General features: G+C 42.4%; 1 protein-coding gene and 1 pseudogene across 3 annotated transcripts in view; both read left to right on the plus strand.

Moving 5' to 3' along the window:
- The window catches only part of AFF1 (ALF transcription elongation factor 1), a 204,397-nt gene that overhangs the window by 80,983 nt on the left and 95,504 nt on the right, over nucleotides 1-27,910 (plus strand). For all 3 annotated transcript variants that reach the window (XM_090037027.1, XM_090037026.1, XM_090037028.1), the window contains 2 exons: nucleotides 16,394-16,514; nucleotides 17,064-17,972. In XM_090037027.1, coding sequence (XP_089893153.1) covers nucleotides 16,394-16,514; nucleotides 17,064-17,972 — 1,030 coding nt within the window. The remainder of the gene's footprint in view (nucleotides 1-16,393; nucleotides 16,515-17,063; nucleotides 17,973-27,910) is intronic.
- On the plus strand, nucleotides 12,496-12,755 carry LOC149870872 (U2 spliceosomal RNA; annotated as a pseudogene).

A 27,910-nucleotide genomic window follows, 5' to 3' on the forward strand; every position in this document is an offset into this window, starting at 1 on the left:
TGTGCTGGCTATCCCTCAGGATGTTGGCGTCGGCCAGTCCATTAAGGATGGTCTCTTTAATAAACTTTTCTAAGACCTTCACCGGGATAGAGGTCAGGCTGATGGGCCTATAGTTAGCCAGATCCACTTTCCTCCCTTTCTTGATGATAGGCACCACATTGGCCTTCTTCCAGTCTCTGAGCACTTCACCAGAGCACCAGGAGTTCTCAAAGATCCGTGCCAGAGGCTGGGCTATGATGCTTGCCAGCTCCTTGATTTTTCAGTGTTAAACACCATCAGTTCTCATCTGCCCAAAACTACCCTGGGGTGTAGATTTTCTAGACTTTCCATAGAATCTGATAAATTCATCTGTTGCCTACATATGCCTCTCTGAATGAGTTACTCTGAGGGTGCTTATACATGCGTTCAGGGGGGGAGGGGCGACGCTCCGAGATCTGCTGTAATTATCAGCATCTCCATGCTCAAAATGGCAATGCACAAGCTTTAGTTAAAGTGCCTCCACTGCCATTTTTCAGCATGGGAACGCTGATGAACATGACACTGGAGTGTGTTGGAGCATGGTAATTACTACACTCCAGCACACTTGATTAATCAAGTCAGAGACATCAAACTCAGGGGTAAAGCATCCACACCTGATGACAGGGGAACAATCCAGGCTGACCTTGACAGGCTCAGGAAATGGGTGGATGAGAACCTGATGGTATTTAATACGAAAAAATGCAAGGTTCTCCACCTTGGGAAGAAAAACCCACAGCATGCTTATAGGCTTGGCAGTGCTACACTGGCTAGCACTATGAACGAAAAGGACTTGAGGGTCATGATTGACCACAGGATGAACATGAGCCTTCAGTGTGATGCTGTGGCTAGTAAAGTGAGGAAAACTCTGGCTTGCATCCATAGATGCTTCTCAAACAGATCCCAGGACGTCATTCTCCCCTTGTACTCGGCCTTGGTGAGGGTGCAGCTGGAGTACTGCATCCAGTTCTGGGTTCTGCAATTCAAAAAAGATGTGGAGAAGCTTGAGAGAGTCCAGAGGAGATCCAAGTGCATGATCAGAGATCAAGAAAACAGATCTTATGATGAGAAGCTGAGAGCTATGGGACTCTTCAACATAGAAAAGTGCAGGCTCAGGGGTGATCTGGTGGCCACCTACAAATTTATCAGGGGTGCTCACCAGGATCTGGGGGAACGTCTATTCACCAGAGCACCCCAGGGGATGACAAGGTCAAATGGTAACAAACTCCTTCAGGACTGTTTCAGGCTGGACATAAGGAAGAACTTCTTTATTGTCCGAGCCCTCAAGGTCTGGAATAGACTGCTGCCAGAGGTGGTTCAAGCACCTACTTTGAACACCTTCAAGAGAAATTTGGATGTCTATCTTGCTGGGATCCTATGACCCCAGCTGACTTCCTGCCCCTGGGGCAGGGGGCTGGACTCGATGATCTTCCGAGGTCCCTTCTATGAAATCTATGAAGTCTATGAATTTGTAGGTGGCCACAAGGATCACCTCTCAGCCTCCTCTTGCAGTGACTGAAGAGATCCAGGTCCTTTAGTTTCTCCTCATAGGGCTTGGCGTGGAAACCCTTAACCATACAAGTGGCCATCCTCTGGACCCTCTTGAGTCTATCAACATCCTTCTTGAAGTACGGCATCCAAAACTGGATGCAGTACTCCAACTGCAGTCTGACCAATGCTGCATAGAGGGGAAGTATCACCTCCTTGGCTCTATCTGTCATGCATCTGCTAATGCATGATAAAGTGCAGTTAGCTTTGCTGATTATTTTGTCACGTTGATGACTTAGGTTCATCTTGGAGTCCACTATGACTCCGAGATCCCTTTCTGCTTCTGTGCTGCTGAGGGTCATTCCCTGGCCAGTAGGCATGCTGGATATTTTTATGCCCTAGGTGCAGCACTCTGCATTTCTCCTTGTTGAACTGCATCCTATTGTGTTCTGCCCACTTTTCCAACCTGTCCAGGTCTGCCTGCAATCATTCCCTACCCTCTGGTGTGTTCACTTCATCCCACAATTTACTATCATCCACAAACTTGGACAGAGTACACTTCATGCACACATCCAAGTTACTGATGAAGACATTGAAGAGTACAGGTCCAAGGACCAAGCTGGGCGGGACCCCACTTCCCACATCCTTCCAGGTGATCCCCAAGCCAATTTGCCACCCACTGGTCATTTAAGTCACAGTCTCTTAATTTATTTATGAGAATTGGATGAGATACCATATCGAAGGCCTTTCTGAAATCCAAGTAAATGACATTCACCCGTACTCCTTCATGTAAGAGTTTTGTGACCTGGTCATGAAAAGAAACCAGATTAGTCAGGCACGATCTACCTGCTATGAATCCATGCTGGTTGCCCTACTGCATTATTTTTCCCACTGGACTCGCACAAATATGATCCTTCATAATTTTTTCAAAGACTTTTCCAAAGGTAGAGGTGAGACTAACTGGCCTATAATCACTCAGATCCTCCTTCCTCCCCTTCTTGAAAATAGGGACCACATTGGTCCTTTTCCAGTCCTCTGGGACCTGACCCAAGCACTCAAACAACCGTGCCAGTGGTTCTGCTATGACACTGGCCAGTTCCTTCAGTACCCTTGGATGCAGCTTATCCGGCCGGGCCTGCTGTCTTAAACACATCCGGTCTATTCAAGTGACTCTACACCAAGTCACCATCAACATTTGGTAGGCTGGTGTCCCTCTGATACTCATTAGGAGAACTGCCTTGACCCTTGTTCAAGAACACTGAGGCAGGAAACTCATGGAAGAGTTCAGCCCTGTCCTCCCAATTTGTCACTCATTGCTCCTGCTTGTTCAGTAGGGGTCCTATGCTGCCCTGCACCTTCCTTTTACTTCCTACATACTTAAAAAAAGACTTTTTGTTCTCTTTAATTTGTGTTGCCAGCTTCAGCTCTGTAGTTGCTTTGACCTTTCTAACTGCCTCCCTGCAACTATACCCCTCTTTGATAGCTTCCCTCTGCTTCCACTGCCTATATGCCTCTTTTTGTGTGTTTTAGACTTCCCTGGATTTCTCTGTTTATCCAAGGAAGTTTTTTGGCCCCTTTCCTCCCTTTCACTTACCATGGGAGAGTCTCCCTCTGCACCTGAAGAATCGCTTCCTTTAGAATCGACCACCCATCCTGGATTCCCATCTTGCCAATACTCCTATCCTGCAGTGCGTCATTGACTAGACTCCTAAGCACACTGAAGTTAGCCTTCCTAAAGACAAGCACTGCCACCCTACTAGTTATCTTTCCCACCCTACATCATATGGTGAAATTTGATTGATTGATGGTCACTGTCCCCAAGGTTACCATGAATCTGCATCTCTCCTACTAGGCCATCCCCTGTAGCCAACATCAAGTCCAGTAGGGCATTCCCCCTAGGGGGACTGTATACTTCCTGTATTAGGTGAAGGTCCTGCATGCAGGTTAAGAACCTACGTGAATGGTTGGGTTTGGCTGACTGCTCCTCCCAGCAGATGTCAGGGTAGTTTAGGTCCCCCATGACAACCACGTCCCTAGACCATATGGCCCTTGAGAGCTGCCTCAAGAATTCCAAGTCTAGCTCTTCCTCCTGAAGTGGGGGTCTGTAGCATACCCTCACCACCAAGTCCCTTTCCCCCCCAACCTCCATGTATCCTAACCCACAATACCTCAACTTTCTCCTCCTCTGATCCCATTTTGATTAGGGCAGATATATAACATAGAGAGCAGCCCCCCCGCCCTTCCTCCCTACTCTTGTCCCTTCTGTACGACCTATAGCTGTAATTGTGTACTGCCCAGTCATGGGTAGGGAAACAGATTTGGCCGAAACAAAACAGGACAGTGATCTGAAACACTAAAATGAATCGCTGTCTTCCAAAATGGCCGAGTCCCAAACCAAATTGAAACACAGCAGTTTTGCACAGCCCTATAACCCCCTGTGTGCCCTGTGTTTTATTTCTCATTCTAGCCTAAGGAGTTTCATATTTGAAAAAAATATTTCTCCTTCATTAGTTTTTGCTCTTTGAGAGTCAGAAAAATTTTGCAGCCATATTGGATGTCACGCGAACATTGATTTAATCTAGAAATATCTGTCAGGGCTTTTTCATGCACTATTGCTATAAGGCCAGGCTTTGGGGCTTGGTCCTTCATTGGCTTTTTCCTAGGTACTGCTGTCATACAAGTAATAGAGATAGTTTGAAAATGAAAAAAATAATGCAATAACTTTTGCATGATGTTTATCTTTTTAAATCAAAACAGTACAATTCGGGAAAATATCTACCAACTCTTATTGATGACAATGCAGAAAGTGGCTTGCTAAAAGATACAAATTGTTGCATTTCTGCAGCCTGTGTTGATTTTGCTGCTGTTCCAAATAAAACATTCTGTATTACAGTGCCCAAGGGTTTGAAACAGAAGTGACATCTGGCAGGCCCATACTTGATTGTGTGACTCAAAACAAGAAGACTGGGTGAGTGGGGAGGGAAGGTTTTGTGGAATCAGCTCAGTACCCTGCTTTTTTTGCAATCACTCCATAATGCAGACAGCTTAGTTAATGCAGTATGAGAGTCATACCATGCCTGTATGATACACTGTTAAGTGGTAGCTTCCTTTGACGCAAGTAACCATGCTTTTTTTTTCCTTTTAAACCAGGCTGGTGGATTGAAAAAATAGATTTAAAAAAACCCTTTCTATTTAGTCTTTGGATCTCATCCTGTCTCTGTAGAAATCAATGAGATTCTTTTTTTTTGGGTGTCAGGATTTCTGTAGGAGCAGAATTGGAGCTGTGTGAGACTAATGAGGCTATTTCATTGCATCCTGTGTACTTTGTTTTGTCCCTCTTTTTGAAGCCTGTCTTGACTTCACATTAAAGGAGACTGGGGTGGGGAAACGTGTTGATCTTAAGAAATGTTGGTCATCAGCTTCTCTTGTGGGGGGAAAAAAGTCTGCTTTAATGAGAAAATAGCTGTAATAAGCTTGCGATTTCCTGCAGTTGTACTAAAAGGAAATGTTCGTAATCTTTTGGAGGAAGAGGTTCTATATGTTCTTAAGGGAAACTAGCTACATGTTTGTATTTTTTCTTTTAACCTTTCTTCACCCCTTTCTCTGCTACTGGAATAATTTTTTTGGTAAACTGCAGCCAATTTTGTTACAACTGAAGGTGGGACAGAGTTTATTTCTTGTATTTTGTACGTATTCAGAATACCTGGGAAAGGGGGAGGGACAGAATTTTTCTTCATCTTGTCTTTCTATTAAAATGGCCCAGATGCTGCTATGATATCAGCTGTTACTCTTGCGGGTTGAGAAGTCACTTATGAATCTGTGAAGAATTTTCTGAGATTTGTATTACATATGCCCCCCACACCCCCCCAATATACAAAACTAAGAATTTATTTTTAAGTTATTTTGCAATCCCCTCTACATACACTGCGCAAACACAAATCATGGCAAAAATATTTTTTGTAATAAAATGAAAATGATATATAATATAATCTTATAAATCCAGCATGCTCAGAACCAAGCACCTGCTGGAAATTTGCAAATTCCAGTTTTTTGAAACTGGGGAGGGGCGGGGGTAGCAACAGCTGGTCCCAGAGCAGCAGCCGTATGCAGAGAAGCAGCATAGGGTGGTGGATGGCAGTGGCAGCCGCTGCATGCAAGTTTCCCCCCCACTGCTCTGGGACCAGCTTGCCGCTACTCCCCAATGCAGTGTATTTTTAAAAAGTGTGGGATTTTCAAGAATTCTGGATTATAGAAATCCAGAGTTATGAGGTTTTTGACTTTCGGTGTTTGACTTTTTTAGCATATGATTTGGGGATTTTCTGGTTCTAAGATTGTAACCACCCTCCCAGAAGGAATATTTCTGGGGGGCAAGAGGAAGGACTTCCAGTGGCAAAGGTCAGGGGTTGGGGGGGGGGGGGACGACTTCCAGTCCCGAGATGACAATGAGAGGGTGGGGCTACTGTCAAGGGACAGGGCTACCCATGCAGCCCTTGACAGCTCATCTCAACTAGTTAAGGAGCCTTCTACCCAAAATAATTGTCCGCCCCTGGCTTAGTGGGTTGGTAGGTTTGTTTTTTTTCCTTGTTGATTTGGAGCTCAGTTAGCCCAATGTTTTTAGTGTGTTGTTGGAAATAAATAAGTTTACTTAAAATATTAAGTGGGAATCAGAGCTCCCTGAACACAGCAAGTTAGTTTGCTATATATGAAGCATTTGGATTTGGAAGCATGTGTCTTGTTATTTCAGTATGGTGGCATAAAGCTTCTCAGATTTTTTCTACTTTTCTTTCTCTATTGGAAAATGCTGACTTTTTTATTTTTGTCAAAATTTAAAACTTACATAGGGCTGTTGATTTTTATTGTTGTTGTTTTGTTTGTTTGGTTGGTTTTTTGACAAGCTTCCATTTGAATTAATACAGGCTTCCTGCAAGTTTTCCCTGCTGGCTCCCCAGTACCACCCTTGACAGGTTACTGGAAATGTGTCTGAAGTGCTGTGAAAATTGGGCACTTTTTAAAATGTGTTTTTAAAGTTGGATACCTGAAATCACTAGTAAATTAAAAGTTTGGCCTAAATGCTTGTCTACCCCCCATACTCAAACCAAAAATGACTGTTTTAATTCACACTTTTAGTTACTTTGGTGTAAAGCTATGTGGATGCTCTTATTTTGAGAGTGTTTTGTAGTGAAACACCTTCGCAATACGGTGTTCTTAATGTGTAGTAAGAATCTAAGCACAGGCTTGCATCCAGATCAGTAAAGGTTCAAATAAATACAAGTTCCAGTGTTTAGGTCTAGTTGATGTATGGACAGGTCCTAGTGCTAGGTTTTACCCCCCCCCCCTCCCTGTTAAAAGCACATCTTTTTTACTACTTTACTATTCATTCCACCCAGGAAAAGCACAGACCAACTGCAGATGCTTCCTCAGCCGAATGAAGGGTATTTATACCCAAAAGCTTGCAAAGAAGCATTTTACAACTGTTTGAGTTGGTCTAATAAAAGATACCAGATTTTGCCAAAGAACTTTGTCTGCCTATGTCCTTAGACCAGGGGTGGGCAAAATGTGGCCCACGGGCCGGATGCCGGCCTGCCAGGCCATTCTGTCCGGCCCATGGAGCCCCTAAAAAGTTTAGAAAATACATATTTATCTGCCTTTGGCTGCCTGTCATGGAGCCCTCGATGGCTTCCCAAAACTCAGTAAGCAGCCCTCCACCCAAAATAATTGCCCGCCCCTGCCTTAGACCAACAGGGCTACAACTTATACTCATCTCTTTTTTTGCATTTCTGTATGAGGAAAATACCCCTAAGATAACCATGAATGAGGATTAGTGGACAGATTTTAAAAAGTGAGCAAAGGGATAAATCAGGCTCATTAAAAGGAAAAACTGAGTGAAATGACCTTCCTTGTGATAAATGAGTAGTCAGCTGTGCCTAGTAAACAGTCTGGGCCACTAGTTACCATGGCAGCATTAAGTGGCATTTAGTAATAATGCATGACTAACCTCATTTAGCACTGCCTGGTAGGCTGGTACTGTGAGAATACTCCATCAGCCAGACTATTCCAGAGCAGGCATGTTTTTGTTCTTTTAAAGCTGCAGGAATTGGTGTCACTGCAAAAACAAAGTTTGGCATTCCTTTTTTCCCCTGCCCCCCTCCCCCTTTTTTCTTTTCACTCTTTTTACTTTATGGATTGGAGGGAGTTGAGGGTCAAGGAAGGTTCAACGGGCCGGGGAAAGGTTATTAGCCATGTTACAGCTGCTGTTTTTGCAACAAGCAGAATTTAAGATGCTGTTTTCCATGCATCTATCTGCATGAGTATACAGATGGGAAGCAACAGGCACTCTTGCAATAAGCAGTGTGAAGGGAGGTATAAATTAGATGCACTTTCTTCATTTAAATAATTCTGAACTTTTGAGGAAAGCTGCTTTGAATTTGGATTTCTGTCTGCCATCACAGGAATGACGCAAACAACACTCTTGCCACCCACTTGAGCATGATACTGTATCTTAATAGAAAGCACATTGCATGCCCAGTTTAGTTAATTTATTATTCTTTACGCTTTATTTGTAAATGTTTATTTTTAGGCATATTGTTTTCCATTTTAAAGCGAAATAAAAATGTCAGAGCACTGACCAGTCAATACTGACTGGGTTGGACTCTGGGAATGTAAATGAAAATAAGCTATTAAAATCTTTCCTTCCCCCCAGTTTCAAAATGACATTCTTATGATCTTTCAGCAATCTTTCTTTGTAACTTTTTTTCTTGGCTGTGGTGAGGTTTGTGAGGAGGTTATTTGTTTTTAAATGTTTGTGACATTTGTTAAAAGGAATGTAATCAAGTTTAAATCATGTAATTTATAAAATGACTTTTGTCACTATTTCATTGTATTTGAGATGCTTTCGGAGCGTGCGTTCAGTGTCCAGGTATCATCAGCACATTGACTTTTTGAACTGCTGTATGGTGTCTTCTGTTGGGAGTCTCCTACATTTTGCAGGAAGTTCACCTGGATTATACCCAAGGTTTATACCAAATGCAGTATTGCCCATGTTAAGACCTTGTCCAAAGCGCACTGAAGTAGAAAAGAATCATTCCAGCCATTTCAGACTCTCTGTCACAAAGAACTGAATTAATGTTTTGATATAAATACACATAATGTAGCAGAAGGCTAAATGCTCCATTGTTTTATATAATTTTGTTTCATTTTTTTTGGTTCAAAATCTGCAGTAGTTTCTCCAACAGAATTATGATTGCTGATCTTTCAGAGAAGAAAAGAACCTGTGTTTTTCTGGGAGTCCATTTCTGCATACCAACTTCTCAGTTTAAAATCCCCAATTTCTAATATTGTATTATTTCTATCACAGCAGAGTTGAGTAGGAAGAGATAGATCCATGATGCTTTTTATGTTAATAAAAATCCATCATTATTTTAAATGCTTAGAGGTTACGTATTTTTCAGTGTTATCTTATTATTGAAGCTGTTGTGTGTTACATATGTCCTCTTTTGTAGCAAAATGTTAATTTGAACAACCCACTGGTGCTCTATCTAATTGACTCTTGCCACATAAAAGACTAACACGATGCCCAAGATTGCCCTTAGAACAGTCCACTTACATCCGTTAGACATCCGTGCAGTCATTGAATATTGTCCCACCACGTTTCCCATTGCAGGAAAACCCAAGCCATTTGTCACATGGGAATCATTCTGAAGATGTTAACTGGAAACCCAAACCATTGCAGACATGCTAAAGAAAATTCATTGATCACCTGTTCTTAATAACATAGCCTAGTCTGTCTGTCTTGGTTAAGAGAGAAATTTAAGGTCCTTCTTGCAGTGTTTGCCTATATGGATATCCTTATGGGTGCATTTGTACCTCAGGTGCTCAAATGGAGACTAGTGCCCATTTAATCAGAGCCCAGGCTATTTCCACAGCATCTCTTTACAGTATATCCATAACTGATACCTTCAAAGCAGCAACCTGGAGCTTGATGTACATCTTTACCAAGCACTATTCCATTTCAAAAGTGTCCTGGGCAAATTCTGCAATTAGTAGGTCCTTCAGTTGCTTTTTTTCTAAATGACTCTGAGACCTCTTTCAGTGGAAATACAATCCCCTCTTTATCCCTTCTGTGATGCACAAGAGGGGCAGAACCATGACATACCCTGTGGGTACTGCTAAGGCAAAAAATCTCTGCTTGAGCACATGGAAAAAGGGCACTGCCTGTCCTGTACAATGAGGGTGCACATATGAACATCTTCATTCTACTCGCTGGTAAGTAACTTTTTTTAACCTCTAAAGCTTGGCAAGTGGGATGGTAGAAGAACCATGAAAAACTGTTTCTTTTTTGTATCGCTGCTTATGTTTGACTTCTGTAATTGTATGTAGAGATGGTTAGCCCTGGTTTTCAATAAATTACAAATTACTGCAGAAAGTGAGAGAGAAGGCTCTGATTATTTCATGCCAATTTAATACAAACCACATCACTTAAATTGTGCACATTGTGCACCTTGTGCACTATTAGACACATCTTCCTCCATTAAAATATAGATTACCAAGTGATTTGTCTTTATAATTGCTGACATGGTCTAGTCAATACACTGAGGATCCCAGAAACATTAACTAGAATTATTACATAGCACTTCCCTCCCATGACAGTTCATGTCTATTCTGTTGTGTTGATGAAAGGCAACATCTATTTGTTTTAAACTTTAATTTATTGATACCAATTATTAAAAAATCAAATAAAGCTCAGCAAACCTTTCAAATGCACACACATTAAACGCCATTTAAAATGGAGCGAGTTTATATCTCTCCCTGAATAATCAAACATAACACCTAATTATCAAATGTTTTTTAAAAACTCAGAGATTATCTGAAGAGGTTATAAATGTTGGGGATAGGTATATGCAAGAAAAGGATGTATTCTTTTGGGTTTGATAATTTTGATGACATTCTGTAAGTGGTTTGAAATTTGCCTTGTATTTTTGTTCTACTTTATCCTCTCTGAAACAAACAAATCTATTATCTTTAATATAAAACAAGATCTAACAGATTTTTTTTTAAACACAGAGTTACTGTTTTAACATAGAGTTGTGCCAGTCTAGTGGCTTGGCTGAGGAGAGACTTAAGTCTGGAGTAGGAAAGATATCACAATCTCTCATGTGCATTAGCAAACTTTCTGGGGATGAGGAAAGCTTGTGTAACATCTCTATGTGCTATGCTCTGACTAATGGGAACCTCTAACTGCTTTCCTCAGGGGAGCGGGTGACCTACCTAGTGCATCCGTAATTGTAAATTTTGAAGACAAAAATCAGTTGGTTGTATTTAGTAAAATATTAATGTGCTGGTGTTTAGCATGCATATGAAGGTATAAGAATTTTCTGGGTGTTCAGGAGAATGTCCCAGGGATTAACCTTGCATGCAGATTATAACAAAAGAGAGAATTTGGCTTTTTTGAAGCCTCATCCTTCCTTATCTAAGCCTGAGAGCTGCTGATTTTTACTCCATATTTATTTCCCCACCTGCCCAATGAATGGTGAAAAATCTGATCTAAGAACCAATGGGGAAGGTTCTGAGTGGGAGAGAAGGATGGTACTGATGGGAATAGCGAGGAAAATACATTGAGAATCTGGTACTGGAGTGAGATGAGAAGAGTCTCCTAAGGTAACTATTAAGCTTCACCTCATTCTTCTTTTCATGATAAAACATAGGTAAACAACACTTTAGGACAGGGTTATCCAAATTTTATGCAACTGGGGGCACCCAGTCCTCAGACAGTACCAGCAGGGAGCACACACCATGCAAGCCATACTAGGGTGAGAGCCACAGGGCGCCCAGGCCACATGCCATGTGCATGCCCCCTTACTATACCATGCACCTGCCCTGGTACTCTTCTCCCTTCCCCATCCTGTTGTAGTGGGCAACTATGTAGCTCTGGCCTTACTCTCTGCTTCCTGTACCATACCAGGCTGCACCACCCTGCACCCTGGGGCAGGGAGAAGAAGCCTGGAAATTCTACCTGCTGTTGCACCCAGAGCAGAGCGGGGACAAGTGACTGAACAGTTCAGGCACTGCAGCTCAACCCCTTGGAGGCCGTGTGCAACTTGTAGACTGCCAGTTGGACAGCCCTGACTTCAGGATGTGACTGCAGCTTATACATCTGTGTGTTCTAAAGTTGTTTTTGGTTTTGTTTTTAAAATTTAATTTCAAGGGCCAAATTAGTTCTGAATTCTGTTGGGCAAAGCCCAATACTTAAGTTCCAAATGTTGACAAGAGTAGAGCTTAGTTGTTCAAGCCTGTGTGTGTATAGCTTTACCACCAGGAAACTATCCTCCCTCTCAGACCCAGTCTTGGGTCTTAGTTTTGGGCTTCAGAGGCTCTCTAAATCCATGGAAGGCTTCCTGCATTCAAGTGCCAAGCCTGGAGGCTTTGGGATGTGGATGTCCCCTAGTCTTACTTGTGAGCCGGGGGGGGGGGGGGGAAGATGGGCGAGTGCAGCTCATCTGAGTAAAGTATATACCAATTGCACTCAGTCCCCACTCTTTTTTAGGTCATGGTGAGCCATGACACTTGCATAATTTTGAGTTCCTCTTCACTTCTACAGCTGAACTGTGTCCTTTTTTCTCTTTTCTAAAGATTCCTGTTTCTTCAGTAGCCTTAAATGTTTGGCAGACATCACCAAGTTGAGACCCCAATTCACCCATAATCCCTCTGTGACCCCTTCTCTTAGCCCATTGCATATGATTAGTGTGGCCTCACACTCCATGAGGTGGAGCCAGACCAGGTTGCCGTGCACCTTATCTGCATATCGATTTTTGGAGGATCCCAGGACTCATGACAAGAACATCCTGTTCCAATCATGAGTGTGGATCTGTTTGTGGTGAGAGGGGGGGATTTGGAGTACATGCAGATACTGATTAGTGCTGAGATGTGGGGTCACCATGGCTTGAAACGCTGTTGACTCTGCTGGGGCTCAGACCAGTGAACTGTACAGCAAATCATAAGCCTTTTTGCTTTGGGTTAATATCAAGCATAGTTTGTATCACTTCTCGCTTTGTTTATCACAAGGGATACTACCTGGCAGGGGAAGTAGCGTGACCACGTAGGCGAGCTCCCCAGGGTAATTGTCTCTGATATGTCCTCCATAGGAGGTCTACATTGAGCAGATTCTTTTTGGTATTGGGTGGTGGAACCGGAGCGCGCTCCATCCACTCCATGCATTGACCTGGTATTGCAGTGCTTCCAGGACCGGTGCAAAAAAAGCAGGAAAAAAAAAAAAATTGTATCACTTCTCATCCTCTTGAAGGTTCCTCCTTGCCTCGCAAGGGAAACACTGTGATCATGGAGGTGGTTTTCTTAGTCATACCAAGGAAGACTGCTCTCATGGCCTGGGGATAGTACCTGCCAAGGTGATTTATAGTAAATCCCCCCACTTAGCTGCTGGATTGCTTTAAACCCACTTTATGGAAATGGAAGACTTTTCTTTAGCTTACCTTGGGGCCTTATGGCTAAGGGCAAGCAAAACTTGGGGGCATCTGAACCCCAAGCCTCTGGGCTTGGGCTTGGGCCTGGGCCTGCAAGTAGGATGCCTGCCAGAGGTTATGGGAACATCTGAAGTCTAGGATGGGGGTGGAGGATTTTTGCTGGTAGTAGAGCCACTTATGGTTCTGGACACTTGGATTTGGAATTAGTCTTGACTAATTTGGCCTGGGATGCATAATTTTTGTTTTAAAAACTTTGTACTATATATAAGTAAGTACATAAGTAAGTTGCTTAAAAGTGTTTGTGGAATACCCTTGCTAAAACTTGTAGCAGTTTCAAAAAACAAACAAGCATCAATTTTGGTTGAACTAAGTCATTGGGTACCCATAATAATTTGCCTTTATGCAACTGACTACCAGAATGTTAATTTCAAAGTGAGTGTGTTCAGGGAGAGAAGGGTCTGACAGTAAGGAGTGGGGGAAGCCACCTGATGGTTGTTTCCCCCCCTCCCCATCCCCATCTATTTTCCTTGCTGTAGCAGTGGGAGGAGGACAAATTCAAGGTAGATGTTCAGTAATTAGATTCTATACCCGGAAAACTTATAACAAATTTATAATTTTCCATATAGAGTCTAATTACTGGTGAGTCATTTTGTAGTCAGGCCTGCCTTATATTTGAATAAATACAGCAAATTACTGGCTGGAAATCACTTATGCCTGTTTCATTTCTTAAAATAGGGGCATGGGGGGAGAAAATGAGGAATGACAGGTTCTCAAATTGTCGAACTCATACCTATGTGCCTGGGTGAAAAGTTTTTCAGCTTCCCGTTCTATATAGCCACGTATAGGGCTTGTTACCGGAATCTCAGTGGTCAGTGAAGAACTAGAGGAGTTAATTTTTGTCGGAGCGTGTCCCTACCCCCTTCCTACCTTAGAAGTATAAGCATGATCCTCTTTATTTTTTATTGATTTTTTTTTTTTAAATGCAACGCAAAAATTAAAAATACATACTATACATGTCGACCTAAACTATGTACATGTGTCCCAAACAGTAAGTAATAAAGGGGAAAAGAAGGAAAAAAATAAACAGGAGGAAGGAAGATGGAGGGGTAGAAAAAGAAAAGAGACGTGTATAAGGAGTAATAATTTAGTTACTGAAATTTCTAAAACCTCTTTCCAAATTGCACCAAACATTTCAAAGCAGTTAAGCTTGCTAAACATGACTCTTTTTGTAGATGCCAGCTATTCCAAAGAGGATGGAGCTTACAGTGGAGTTTACAGTGATGGCTGATGACAGAACAAGGAGTAACAGTCTCAAGTTACAGCAAGGGAAGTTTAGGTTAGATATTAGGAATAATTTGCTTGCTAGGAGGCTAGTAAAACACTGGAACAGGTTACGCAGAGAGGTGGTGTAACCTCCATCCTTGGAGGCTTTTAAGACCTGGCTAGACAAAGCTTTGGCTGGGATGATCTAGTTGGGGATGGTCCTGCTTTGAGCAGGGGATTGGACTAGATGACCTCCTGAGGTCCCTTCCAGCCCTAATTTCCTGTGATTCTATGGCATCTCATTGTACCTGATTTTAATCTTTCCAGATGTTCCACTTTTCTTACGTAGTAATATAATTTTCCATGTCACTTTATAAGGTCCATTCTAAGCCAGCAATCTGGGAAGGATTTGGTTTATGTTCTTTAGGAATATATCCAGGAGCACACACATTTGCCAAAGTTATCAGTTCAAAACTGTGTTAACTATTCTCATAATTTCTTTCCAAAAAGAACTGATAATGGGACACGACTAAAACATGGCCAGTTACATCTCCAACCAGCAATATATTAATTTTTTTTTAGTTTACTGGGAGCCCAGTACAGAGAAAAGGTACTTTTTGTCATAGAAGATGAAGTCTAAGACCAATGCTTGAATACTGTGAATTCCTGATTTCTGCCCCCCCCCCCCAAGATTCTGTCATCTGAATACCTAGGTCTTCATTCCACTTCAGTCTTAAATAGTCTGTATCAGGTCTATCATTTAACATTATATACTCAGAGTGATGATGGCACACATAGATGGAAGCTGATTTCAAGCCAAAAAATAATAATCTGAAATATTCGCTTGACCTAAAGCGTCAGGTCTAACCTGATTTTCTAATACTTGATACAACTGCATAGATTGCCTTTCAGCTGTTTTCAAAAGATCAAATTCATCACAATTCAGAAAAGGATTTAATATGATTTCCTACTAGAAGCTGGACTGCATGTAAAATACCCCTATCCGTCTGCTTTCTCCACATCAGTTTGTGGGAACTTCACATAATCCTTTCAAAAAGACATCATCAAAAATAGAACCCTTACAGTGTAACAAAGGATGAAACTTCAGTAAGTTTGCCAACAACCTTAGAAAAAATGTGTACGGTTTTGAGAGTTAAACTGTGATAAGTAAAGCTCTTGATGGTGGATAATGAAAGGGGAAACATAAGTGCCTGTTTAGTTTCCACCCATACAGGAGAGTTATCAGTTATATCCATCATCCAGCACACAGCCAGATTTACAAAGAAAGCATTGTGGTATAGTTAAAGGTTTGAAAGATGAAATCCACCCATTTTATATTGGAAGTTGCCTCTTTTTTTAAATTCAAGTAGAGCCCTTTTATCCTCTCTCCATAGAAACCTGTTGTCCTCTTCAACCAATTTAAATATATTTCAAATTTGGCACATGTAATATATGTTGGGAACTTGTGCTTTGCTAAATTTGGAATAAGTTGAGTATTAACTGTGATGGAAACTTTTTCAAATCGGCATTTGGTTGACAATCAGCACATTAGTTTTCTTTAATGACACAAATATGTATTTGCTGCAATCATGTGCATAGAAATTTGCCATCAGAAACACTGTATTTCAAATGTCACAGCAATAGCTGGATTGTTGGGGGAGCCATTGTTTCAAAGGGTATGACGTCAAAAGCCAAATGCTCTTGTGTCTTTGCGTTCATCCAGTAAAATGTATCGTGGAATAAAGCAGGCTTGGGAAATTATTGAATCCTTCACAAAATGAACTGTTATGACTATCATTATAAGACACGTCTCTGCCTTTCTTCTGGAAATGCATTAAACTTTAATGCCAGGTATGAGAGCAATAGGGAAAACATTTACTGCTGCTTTACTTGCATTTCCCTGTAAACATTGTTTACTCTTTTGTGTATGGTGTCAGGAAATTCATTAGCAACATCTCCACACTGAGGCATGCTGGCTGCCTTATGCAGCTGATCTATCATGTTGATTGTCCAATGAAGTTTCTGATTTTAAACTTTACTGACTTGATGGATATATAATGTCATTTGAGAGAACCATTTCTGTACTATGTGAATCCTTAGGTTGAGCATACAAAATAAAATGCTAACTAATCTTGTTGTTCTCTTTTCCAAAGCTTGTACAACGAGGATAGAAATTTACTTCGTATCAGGGAGAGAGAGAGACGGAATCAGGAGGCTCTTCAGGAAAGAGACACCTTCCCCGAAAATATTCCCCTCTTTGCAGAACCATACAAGGTAATAGTAATGTAGCACGTGGCTGAGAGGAGGTGAGGTGGTGGGGGGTTGTAACCTCTGTGTACAGTGTAATATGGTAGAGTACAATGTGATACGTGTACAGCAGGACCGCATTTGCACTGCAGCTCCCAAAATATGCATTTAAGACTCTGGTTTCATTTTGAAGGTTATTAAAGTATTGAACTTGGAGATTGCTGCCTGTCTTATTGGGCACATCTGCCTTTTTTCCAGAAAGTGGGTGAACATTTATGACCCACTTGGCCTGCCCATCCATCAGTAGCCTGCAGCTTGAAATCATGCTACTGCTAAGGCCCACCTGAAACCTTTACTCATGTTGGTTAGCACTCATGTGAAAGCAGTCCCTTTCACAATAGTGAGATACATACATGAGTGAGTAAGGGTTGCCTAAATCTACCATAAAATGGTGTTAAGATGGTGGTTTATTGAAAATTAAGACTTTTTCTCTTCCCCTTGAACCTGGATTTGATTTTTTTTTTTTTTTTTTTTTTTGGGCACTTGCATTTTCTCTTGTCATCACTTCTGTTTCAGACAAATAAGGAAGATGAATTGTCCAGTCGAATTCAGAGCATGCTGGGCAATTATGAAGAGGTGAAGGAGCTCATTAACAACAGATCCCATCAGAATCTCATAGGGATACCCGAAAGTGTTGTTTCTTTGATCCCCCAAGGAAAGCCTGATCGCCCATCCTTTCTTGAAAAGACCAGCAATACATTACCACCTTCATTCCAGCATCGCACCCGCCACCAACCTATGGGACCCCTGGTCTGGGCTCCTTCTCCAGCTAGCAATCCCATCCACTACCGAAAGACACAGTTAAGAACAGAGCCAGCCTCCAGTTTGCACACCAAGAGCCACAGCTTATCCAGCAGTCGGAGCCAAGGTCAAGAATACAGTCGCAGTGGACAGGAATGTCACAATGGCACTCGCCACAAGAAAAATGAAAGGTGTGTTGATGAAGGTACCACTAATGAACTGCAAGCTTCCCTTTTGGAACTTTCTCCCTTGCTGTCCTCTTTGTCTTCTCCGGTGGCACCCCTGTCACCTCTACATTCCAGCCAGCATGAAAATTCCAGGTCACAGAATAGCAAAAAAAGTCATGGGCAGCCCTGCAGTCAAATGCAATCTACTCAGGATCTAATGGTAGGATCACATGATAGTGAAAATTGGGATGGTTCAGCCATTAACTTGGCTGGTGCCACCCAACCATCCTCTCAGACATTTCCCCCTTCCTTGCCATCAAAAACTAGTGTAACGCAACAGAAACCTACTGCATACGTCAGACCAATGGATGGCCAAGATCAGGCACCATATGAGTCACCAGAGCTCAAGGCACTTCCAGAGGAGTACCACGGAGAGCCCTACGAGAAAATATCAGATCTAAAAGCAAATGCCAAGGCCAAGCTATCCAAATTGAAAATCCCGTCTGAACCCACTGAGGTTAGTGAAATTTACTCTTCTCCTGCTGCCAATAGAGTAACTTAAACTGAAGGGCAGAATGTTGAGGGAAAGTGGTTGAAGGGCCCATTGGCGTGCACTTTTTATTATCTTGTGGGAGACCTCGAATCTGGTTGTTGCTGTCTCGGGAGGTGACTGTTGGTTGCTAGAGAGAAGATGGTGTACATTGGTTTGTCAGTGCTTTGGAGCAGATTTTGGGGAAGGTAAATATATTCCTGCTTCAGTTGCAAATGCTCCCTTTCTCCCCTAGCCAGTTTTTGTTAAGTAAAAGATTTTATTAGGCTCCAGATAAACTTGCCTTTAAAAATGTCTCTCGTCGTTCATGGTGCCCTCTTACTCTGTTTAATCAGCAATTATTTTCCAGGATACGACTGAACCACATAAACTACAGCCGCATTTAGGGTTGGGTAAAAAGCCCACGAAGTTAAGGCTCGTGAAGTCCCCTGCTTTACTAAGTTCTTCTGTGCCCCAGGCCACAGAGCTCATGAGGAGGTATTTTGCATCTTCCCATGTCCAAAGTAAGAATGCACAGAAGCTGACTACCAGAAAACTGAAGAAAGCATGTTGAACCTATGTAGGCAGTCTGTAATAGTGTTCATGAAATGCTGAGTAGAAGTAAATGGCCAGCTCTTATCTCCTTTCTTTTTGAAAGAGAATTGGAAACTGAGTGAATAGAAAGGTTTCTCTAAAAGTTCCAAAAGCCAGTGTCACAGCAGGGCTGCATTTTGGGATTATATGAGCTATTGGAGCACATGTTTTAGATCAGGGATGTCAGACACCCTGCAAGGCCAGGAGTTGTGGCAGCAGGGCAAAAACCAGCTGTGAAGGGGCCAGTGATCGATGTGGCAGTATGACAGGCAACCGCTTGCAATGGTGGTAAGGCAAGAAGTCATAGAATCATAGAAAATGAGGGCTGGAAGGAAGGTCATCTAGTCTAGCCCCTTGCTTGAAGCAGGAACATCTCCAACCAGATCATTCCTGCCAATGCTTTGTCTAGCCATATTTTAAAAACCTCCAAGAATGGGGAGTCCACAGACTTTCTAGGTAACCTGTTTCAGTGCTTTACTACCCTCCTGGTGAGTTTTTCCTAATATCTAACCTAAACTTCCCTTGCTGCGACTTGAGACCATTGTTCCTTCTTCTGTCATCTGCCACCACCTGAGAACACTTTTGGAACCACCTTCAGGTAGTTGAAAGCTGCTATTAAATCCCTCCTCAGTCTTTTCTTCTCCAGACTAAATAAGACCATTTCCCTCAGTGTCTCCTCATAGATCATATACTTTAGCCCCATAACCATTGCTGCTGTCCCATTGCTAATGACAGCCCATGGCTAAGGCAGGTCTGGATTTGTTGCATGCCCTCCCCCTCAAAGTCCTTGTCACACCAGGACCCCCAAGGACAAGATGTAATGGCTTTACAGACCATATGTTTGACACCTCTTAAACTGTTAGGAAGCTTGTCGTTCTGTGATATTTGCAAAGAAAGGTAGTGTTTCTTTTTGCAGCAGAAGGTGTAAAGCAGGGGCAGAATAAAACTTGATTTTATTTTCCTTTCAAAATGCTGTCTTGTGAAATAGAGGTCTAACTCCTGGGGGTGTTTGTATTGGCTGTCAAGAAAGTTGTTTTTTTCCCTACTTAATCTCTGTGTTAAATTTCATGCGTGTGCTGCAGATGAAGTTGTAATTAAAGCAAGCCTCTAAACAAGAAGAAATCTGGTTGTATTAGTGTCCTGTACAACATATATATTTTAAATGATGCCTTTATAAAATTCTCTTTCCATAGCAGTTGTGCTCTGTTGGGAAGCACTACAGATATATTCCATGAGATGACACAAGATAAGTCAGATCTAGTGCTTTGGTGGGTGTTTGCTGTAATGAACCCTCAGGTTTATGGATGCCTGCATACCTCCGGAGAACTGGGCTTTTACTTTGAATGACATGTTTCTATTGTTTTTTAAAAAAAGATAGATGTGGCTAGGCTTTCATGGAAAGGCCTATTGTAAGACATTTTGGTCTCAACCCATTTCTTGTGGAGAACTGTAAGAAATTGGCATGTGCTGAGCAATGGTGAGCTCATTTGAATATGAGGATTTCTTTGATTTGAAGAATATTCTTTGTTGTGCATCTCATGAGCAGATAGGCAAAGTCATCTGGGTATCATTTTTTCCCCTAGTCAGATGGCTTTACATTAGCGAACCTGTGCCCTATTTCCAAGCCAGCTTCTTCCCAAACCAGTTTTGGAGATGAAGCCGTTGTTTGCACTCCCTATTGCTGTAATTTTTGGAAGGGCTTCTTTTTCCTGTGGTTCTCAGAAACTGGGGCTTCTTTGTTCTCCTTCAGCTCTACTGTACTGTTTCACTATTGTTCTGTTCTTCTTTTCTCCTCATCTTCCTTCACTTTTCCTTACGTAGCCTGTTTTTGTCTCCTTTTTTCCTTTATTGTCTGGACTCTAACTTCTGAGAGGGCAGGCCAGCTGGGATTTAATATTATATATTTAATGAAAATCTACCTCCTTGTGGGCTTCAGCTGGAAACCTGGAAAGCATGTGGAGAGGTTCCTAAGGCTACCCCATATGTGCAATGAGAGAGTACTCCCAACAGGGTATAGCAGCATTATATTTACTAGTGCCATTCTGCCATTGGAGTCATTTAGCACTGGGGAGATGCAGTGAAAAGGGACTTGAACGAGTCCAGGAGGTGAGTCTATAAGAATCAAAGTCTCATCTATAGTTGCATTTCTGGACATGTAATAACCTGATGTGCAAGATCTTTGCTTTTGAATGCCTATGTGCATCAAATAGCGTAGTTGTCTTGTACTTGAAATGTTTTGGATGCATATCTTTAGAGAAAATAACTGTTCAGTTTAGTTGAGAAGACCCTATTATTTCAGCCTACTTATTTCTACATCATTTTACAGTGTTTTTGGCTTTGAAAAGAAGTAAAGTCGTTTCACTCACTAGGGCTGGAAACTGAGCAATAGGAAGATAAAGTGTCATTATATACCTTAAAAGTTCTCTGGATAGATTGTTGAAGCTCTTGTGCATGTTATTTTTAACAAAGCTGTTCATCTGAAATGTGGTAGTGAGTAGCTGGAAGCTATTTTGCAGTGGGTAATATGCAATTTTACCCAAGGAGAGCAGTCAAGCTCGCCCTTTTTGGGAAAGGGCCAGTCTATTTCCTTGTTTTTAGTGAAACACAGGAAGGGAGACATCAAATGAAACCACAGTATCCGAGTCCCTGCCTCTGCTCTTTGACCCAGTGCTGAAGGAGTGATTTGATGTGACCTGCTGGAATTTGACTGCCTTCTCCCTGCCTGTTTGTGGCATGTTTTTATATTTTTTTTATACTGTTCAGCCCCAGTTACACCTGATAGTTACAAACCATATTCAGTTTTTCCCAGGGGTCTCCCTTGGTATTATTTAGGGGATATTTTTTCTACCAAATGGCTCTTGTCTAATTGAATTTCCAAGGCCTGTGTGTCACCTGTAGCTGTGAATTCATTGTTGACAGCTTTTGCTGATGGCAACACTGACAAGTTAAGCCTTCCAGTTTGAATAGACAAGCAGCTTCACTGTAGAGTGAATAAATCCACAGTGGATAACTGTTCAGGGACTCATTTTGTATTCAGATATACAACCTGCACAACTCTTCTCCTTTCTCCCCCAATAATTCTCCCACTTCAAGATTCCTCCTATCTATTTTAAATAGATATTTCCATGTTGTACTTGGGGACAGCTTTGGAAACAGGACAAACACGCAAATATTCACCACAAATATATTCACCATGTATGTACAAATGCATTCACCACATACAAGTTTTTTAGTTTATTGACCTCTTTTTTTTGTTTAGCATTTTGGTTTAAAGAAGCTTGTTCTTCCTCATAGCTCATCTTCCCATCCTCTTTCTCACAGGGAAATCTCAGTGCCTAGCTTGACCCATAATAGTTTCCCAAGTAGCACGCCGTATGATGTCTTAAATGAAATTGACTTTCTGACAGGCCAAAGCAGGAGTGAAACTAGGTTGTGAGAGAGAATATAAATCTTGTACAACTGTAAAGGCCAAAGTGACTGGCAAGGCCATATAGCTTTTTCTTTTCACTACTTGACAGAGGGTTCTGTGTGTGTTGTAATGGGATCTTATCAGGGGTCTCGTATTGTGCCATACTTCCAAAAAATTGTTGGAACTCTTGTGCATGTTATTTTTAACAAAGCTGTTCACCTGAAATGTGGTAGTGAGTATCTGGAAGGTATTTTACAGTGGGTAATATGCAATTTTACCCAAGGAGAGCAGTCAAGCTCACCCTTTTTGGGAAAGGGCCAGTCTATTTCCTTGTTTTTAGTGAAACACAGGAAGGGAGACATCAAATGAAACCACAGTATCTGAGTCCCTGCCTCCACTCTTTGACCCAGTGATGTTGTGCCCAGTGCCCATTGTTGTTTATTACTCACCCCCCATAACCCTGTTCCAACCCCAGGCACAAAGTGAACAAAATGGCTTCTGATTTTCCTGTACAATTTTAATTCAGATATTCAACAAATATCCCAGTTCACTAGTTGCATTCACCTCAGCCAAATTTCTAGCTGGTACTTAATTGAGACTTACTTGTTTCCTTCTAGTAGCAGAGTCAAAATGCATAGGAAAAAGGTTGTGGTTTTTTTAAAAAAAAAAACAACAAATAATAATCCTCAAGTAAGATACTCAAAAGTAAGTACTGAAAAAATGCTAATGCTGCCTTATAGCTTGTGGCGTGATTAGCTTCGCTGCCTGGCACATTGTATAGACATTAGGGCTGCGCGAAGCTTCAATCCCTGATTCGATTCGGCAGAGATTCAGCCCAGTTCAGCGGCGGAATCTCTGAATCAAATCAGGAGACCCTTTAATCTCCCCAAATCAATTTGGACAGATTTGATGATTTGGACATAGACATGGCTTTAAATGTTTTTCTGCATACCAGGTGGCTCACGAATGCTGAGATGCTGGAGCAGATGGAGAGTCCCAAGGGAGTGTGGGAGGCTCCCCAGCATGCTCAGTGGTGGACCCGGAAGCGGACCAGAAGCACTTCCAGGTCTGGTGCAGAGCATGGGGGGACCCCCACTCCCACCCCCTCAGCTCGGCAACTCGTGCCTCCTGGGTCTGGAGGGGCACCCAGGGTCCGATTGTCAAGTCGGGGGGGGGGGGGGAAGGGGGCTGAGGGGGACCCTTGCTTGTTTGGCAGTGGACCCAAATGTGGGTCCACCACCAAACATTCAGGGGGGAACCGCCACGCTCCTGTGGGACGCTCCATCTGCCCCACCATCTCAGTGTTCACAACCCGCACCTGGTACCTCAAGTTATGTAGAAAAAACATTTATAGCTGTGTCTATGGCCAAATTGCTGATTCTCCACATCAGCATCGACTCTTCAGATTTGGATTCAGCCAAATCGAATTGGGGCAGTGGTCCGAATCAACTAATTGAATCACTATCCCTGATTCGAGCCAAATCTGAATTGAATATGGCCCGTTTCGCACACCCCTATTGCATATGAGCAAACCAAAATGTGTTTGGCGTTGGTACACAAGATTGCATATAAGGCAATGGTAGAACAAGACCTCAGCTGTGCAAATTAACAGTAAATAAAGTGAGATTCCAAAATCAAAAATCTTTTAAGACAAGACCAGTGAAGGTTGCAGATGGTGTAGAAATCTACCACAATCACCATCCTCTAATGTTTAATGTGCACAGGCAAAATTGGAACCCTTCTGATCCAGTGCCAGAAACACGGAGAGTCCTTCTGTTTATTCTTAGAATCAGTCAAGCATTAGATGCAAGACGCTCACTAGACAGATAAAACCAGTTCCTATTCTACTTGAGGCACGTAAGTACAATCCTGTTCCACCCTGCTCAAGTCCCTGAAAAACTGTTGATAAAAAAGGTGGGTGGGTCCTCCTCCTCTTTGCTGCTTTTTTATGACTTAACGCTAAGATAATAACATGTTACAGCAGTGGATGCATTAATGGATCCAAACAGGGTGAAGTACTAGGTCCATGTAATGCCTAATAAGTGGAATAAGATTTGGCTGCTTGCACTCATCACTGTTTCCACTGATGTCACTGGAGAAGGGCCCACTCATATCCATGTTAGCGGCCTAAAAACTGCACACAGTAAAAATCCTTACCAACTCTTTTTACTTATAGCCAATATACCTCCCTCTTCCCTGCCAAACTGAATTCAGCTATATGGAAAGTTTGCAGGAATTTTTGAGCTAGGAGGAGGTGGAAATACTTATGCACAAGTCAAATGCAGGTAAAGCTTTTTTTTAAATGACCTTTAATATAAAAGACAAGTTTGAATTCCTTCCACCTGAGTGCAGCCTTAACTGAGGCAGAAACATTAATGAGACCCAATACTATAATGAGGTATTAATAAAACTGCTGTTGCAGAAATGTATGGAGAGAGACTTTGTGATGTGGACTTTGTATTCCTCTACTAAGGCACTGTGTCTGTGCAAGGATTTCAGCTGTGTTTAACATAGGGTCTTGGAGAGGGGTGGGAGCTTCTTTCCAGTAGTGCTGATTCTTTTGCTGGTGCTGGGTCAATTGTGATTTATTAAAACAATTGAAGTCCTCTAACTGTACCCTTGCTGGTGGCATGATTTCCATACCTCTAGGGAAAGAAAAGGAGCTACTTGGATACACTCTTGAAATTCCAGCTTGAATCCTACTTCTTATTTATGGGCCTTCTCAACCAGAAAGCTGCTGACAAATGCTTACAGAGCTGATTAATAGTTTAAAGATTAAAAGAAGTAAATAGAGGTAGCTTGTCTAAGGATTGGGATTAGGACATAAGTCAGGAAATACTTGAAGGATATAAATACTGAGAAAGGGAGGTGACTGAATATTTAGTATGATTAAAGGGATATAACAAGGTGTACACAGAAAAAAATACTTGGAAGGTAATTTAAGCTAAAAATAGATAAACACTATTTTTATTTGGTTTAATATTGTTTTACCTTGCCTTCCCAAACAGTAAAGTGCAGCTATATACATTTTAATATTTAAAAACATATAGCTACATAGAATATCTACAGAATTTATAGATGCCTTAATTTATGAGACTTGTAACTATAATAGATTTGGGATTCTGTCTGTCTTCTGGTTTTCTGAGCCTTCAGGGTATCATGACTTTAAATTGTTCTCTATATCTATGAGAGCTGAAAACTTTTTATTTTAAAATGAACACTGCGGTTTGGGGGTAATGATATATCTCTGGAAGCTGAAGCTTTAAGAAAAACACCAAGTAATGTCAGAATTGGTAATACTGCAGTTTTATAGGTCTCGTTGTGGCCTAGGTCTAAGTAGACTAAAAGAGCAATACAGGGAATGAGCATCCATTGACTATTAGAAGTGAGACTTGTTTTTGCCACTTATGTTTAAGCCTATTTTGAGGCTAAGCATAAGTCTAGTTTTGACCAGATGTGTTTTTGCTTTGGTGCTAGCTGTATCTATAACACATACATGGTGTATGCATGCCCATTAGTATCAGCTTGTCATGGTAAAATAAGCCCAACCACCTTTTTCTAGCTTTGCTGTATTCTGTTGTATTTATTAGGAAATTGTTACAAATGCAACAACATACATTAAAATAAGGAGGGGGACCATGCGTATGGTGATACCTCCTTCATCAGTTGCCCCAGGTCTTGCACATATGCCTCAAACAGCATGTGCTAGCCCTGCTCCAGGGCTTGCACTGCACATGTGTGGGCTCCTGGTGCTGCATGTAGCACAGGGCGCAGGCTGCATGAAGCACCCCAGACCAGGCTGGTCCTGCATGCTGACCCTAGGCAGGTCTGGATGAGGCCCCAGAGCCAGTCATATGTGCCCCAGACCATGTTATGTGCAGTGTACAGAGTTCTGGGGCTAGTGCATGCTCCATGTGGTATGTGGGGTCAGTCCAGAAACCTACGGGCCAGATCCAGTTGTATGTTTGAGACCCCTGCTGTACGTGGTTTGAGAGCTTGTTTGACAATTTTTACCACAAGGTATATATAAATTGTTTTTGATATTGGTGGATTATTTCAAAACAGGCTGCTCCAGCCTTCATTATGGCCGCTGCTATTGACCGTTTGTTTAAAGCCTCAGGAACAACATTGTAGGTTTTGGTTCCAAGGAGAATTGTGGGATAGATGGGGATCTATTTTAAGAGGTGTTGAAGGGTTGTCTTTCCTATATTTATAATATCACTAACCCTCAGTGTTTGAAGCACATGCATCAGGTTCCCCCAAAAACATGAAATTGGCTTGAACATCCTATGTGTGCATACAGGCAGCCCTTGACCCTAGGACTCTTTGAGTTATGACAAACAGCATTTACAACATATGTAAATTGACACCCTGTTTCAATGTTCTGATGTGGGTTTCGCCTTTATGACACTCGACACAGCTACGTCCAGCTGGTAAGTCTGTTGCAGTGGGGGAGAGGGAAGGGGCATGGGGGGGAAGATCAGTGCCCCCACAGCAAGGGAAGAATTGCAGCCAGGGCTGGGAGCGCGGCTGGGGGGAAGCTGCCCAGCTGGAGTGAGGTGTGCAGGGAGGAGGTGTGGTGGCTCCCGCCACTATGCATTACTGCTCCCGGGGGAAGGGGGAGGATGTGTCCCTGGATCTGCGAGGGGTGGGGCTGCATTGCACTGTGCCCCAGGTGGGTGCAGCAGCACTGGGAGCAGGGGCTATGCCCTGCTGCCACTTGCCCACCAGGGCAGGGTTGAGCAAAGCTGTGGCTTGTCTGGAAGGCTGGGGCAGCTCCCACCGCTGTTCACTGCTTGTCTGAGGCAGCTCAACATCTCTGCCCCGCACACCCCCACCCTGGCTGGGCAAGCAGTGGCAGGGCACAGCCCCTGCTCCCAGCACTGCTGAACCCGCCTGAGGCACAGTACAATGCAGCCCTGACCCTGCCTGCCCCCCCGCAGATCTGGGAACACATGCCCCCCGCCCTCCAGGACTGGCAGCACATAGTGGTGGGAGCTGCCCCATCCCCTCCCCAAGTCCCACCCCCTTCCACCCTAGCGGGGTATCCCCTGTCCCAGCCCCAGCCTCAATCCCTCCCTTGCTATCCCAATGCCCCTTCCCTCCCCAACAGACTTACCAGCTAGGCGCAACTGTTAGGCATGGTAAAGGAACCAATCCCCCATTTATAACGTTCTTATGGGAAAATTGGTTCTGAGTTATGACGTTTTGACTTACGATATGGTTTTCAGGAACCAGTTGTGTCGTAAGTCTGTGGACTGCTTGTACCTGTTATCCCCCTACTGTTTTCTGACACTGAGGAGATAAACTCATGCTTTCAGGCTTTTTATTCTCAACCATAAGGACTAGAAATATATTTATTTAATGAAATCAGAGATTCTTATGTAATAATGTAGCTGCAAGAGCTTGGTTTCATAGCTAAGCAAAATACAAAGTATGGTAAGACTCTTGATCATGTTGCAATATTGTATTTATCTGTCTGCTCCATCAGTATTTTATGTTCTTGCTGTTTTGGGAGGTTAACTAGAATAGCAGTTGAGTCTGGCTCATTTGAATACTCCATGTAAATTTCTGGCTCTTTCCAGAGTATTTTGGGGGCAGTATTTTTCTGGCCAATAAGGCATTCAGCATGATGCAGCACAGGTAAATGGTATCTGTATGTGTTAGTGGCAGAATCCAATCATGGTCCTCAATTAAGCTAAATTTAATATTTAGCTGGTTTTACCAAATAAATGGTTTTCTTTAGACTTTGTTGGTTTGGTTTTTTTGTTGTTGTTTTGGGTTTGTTTGATTTTTTTTGAGCTCTGGAACAGGAAACCCTTATAACTTTTATGTCAAACTCCTAACTTGAAAGAATGGGAAGAGGTAGGGAAGGGCAGTCAGAGGAGGAGCTATGAAGTTGCAAAAGGCAACAACATGGCCT

Source organism: Crocodylus siamensis, chromosome 2, assembly GCF_052110815.1.
Source record: "Crocodylus siamensis isolate JL-2025a chromosome 2, ASM5211081v1, whole genome shotgun sequence".
Lineage (NCBI taxonomy): Eukaryota > Metazoa > Chordata > Crocodylia > Crocodylidae > Crocodylus > Crocodylus siamensis.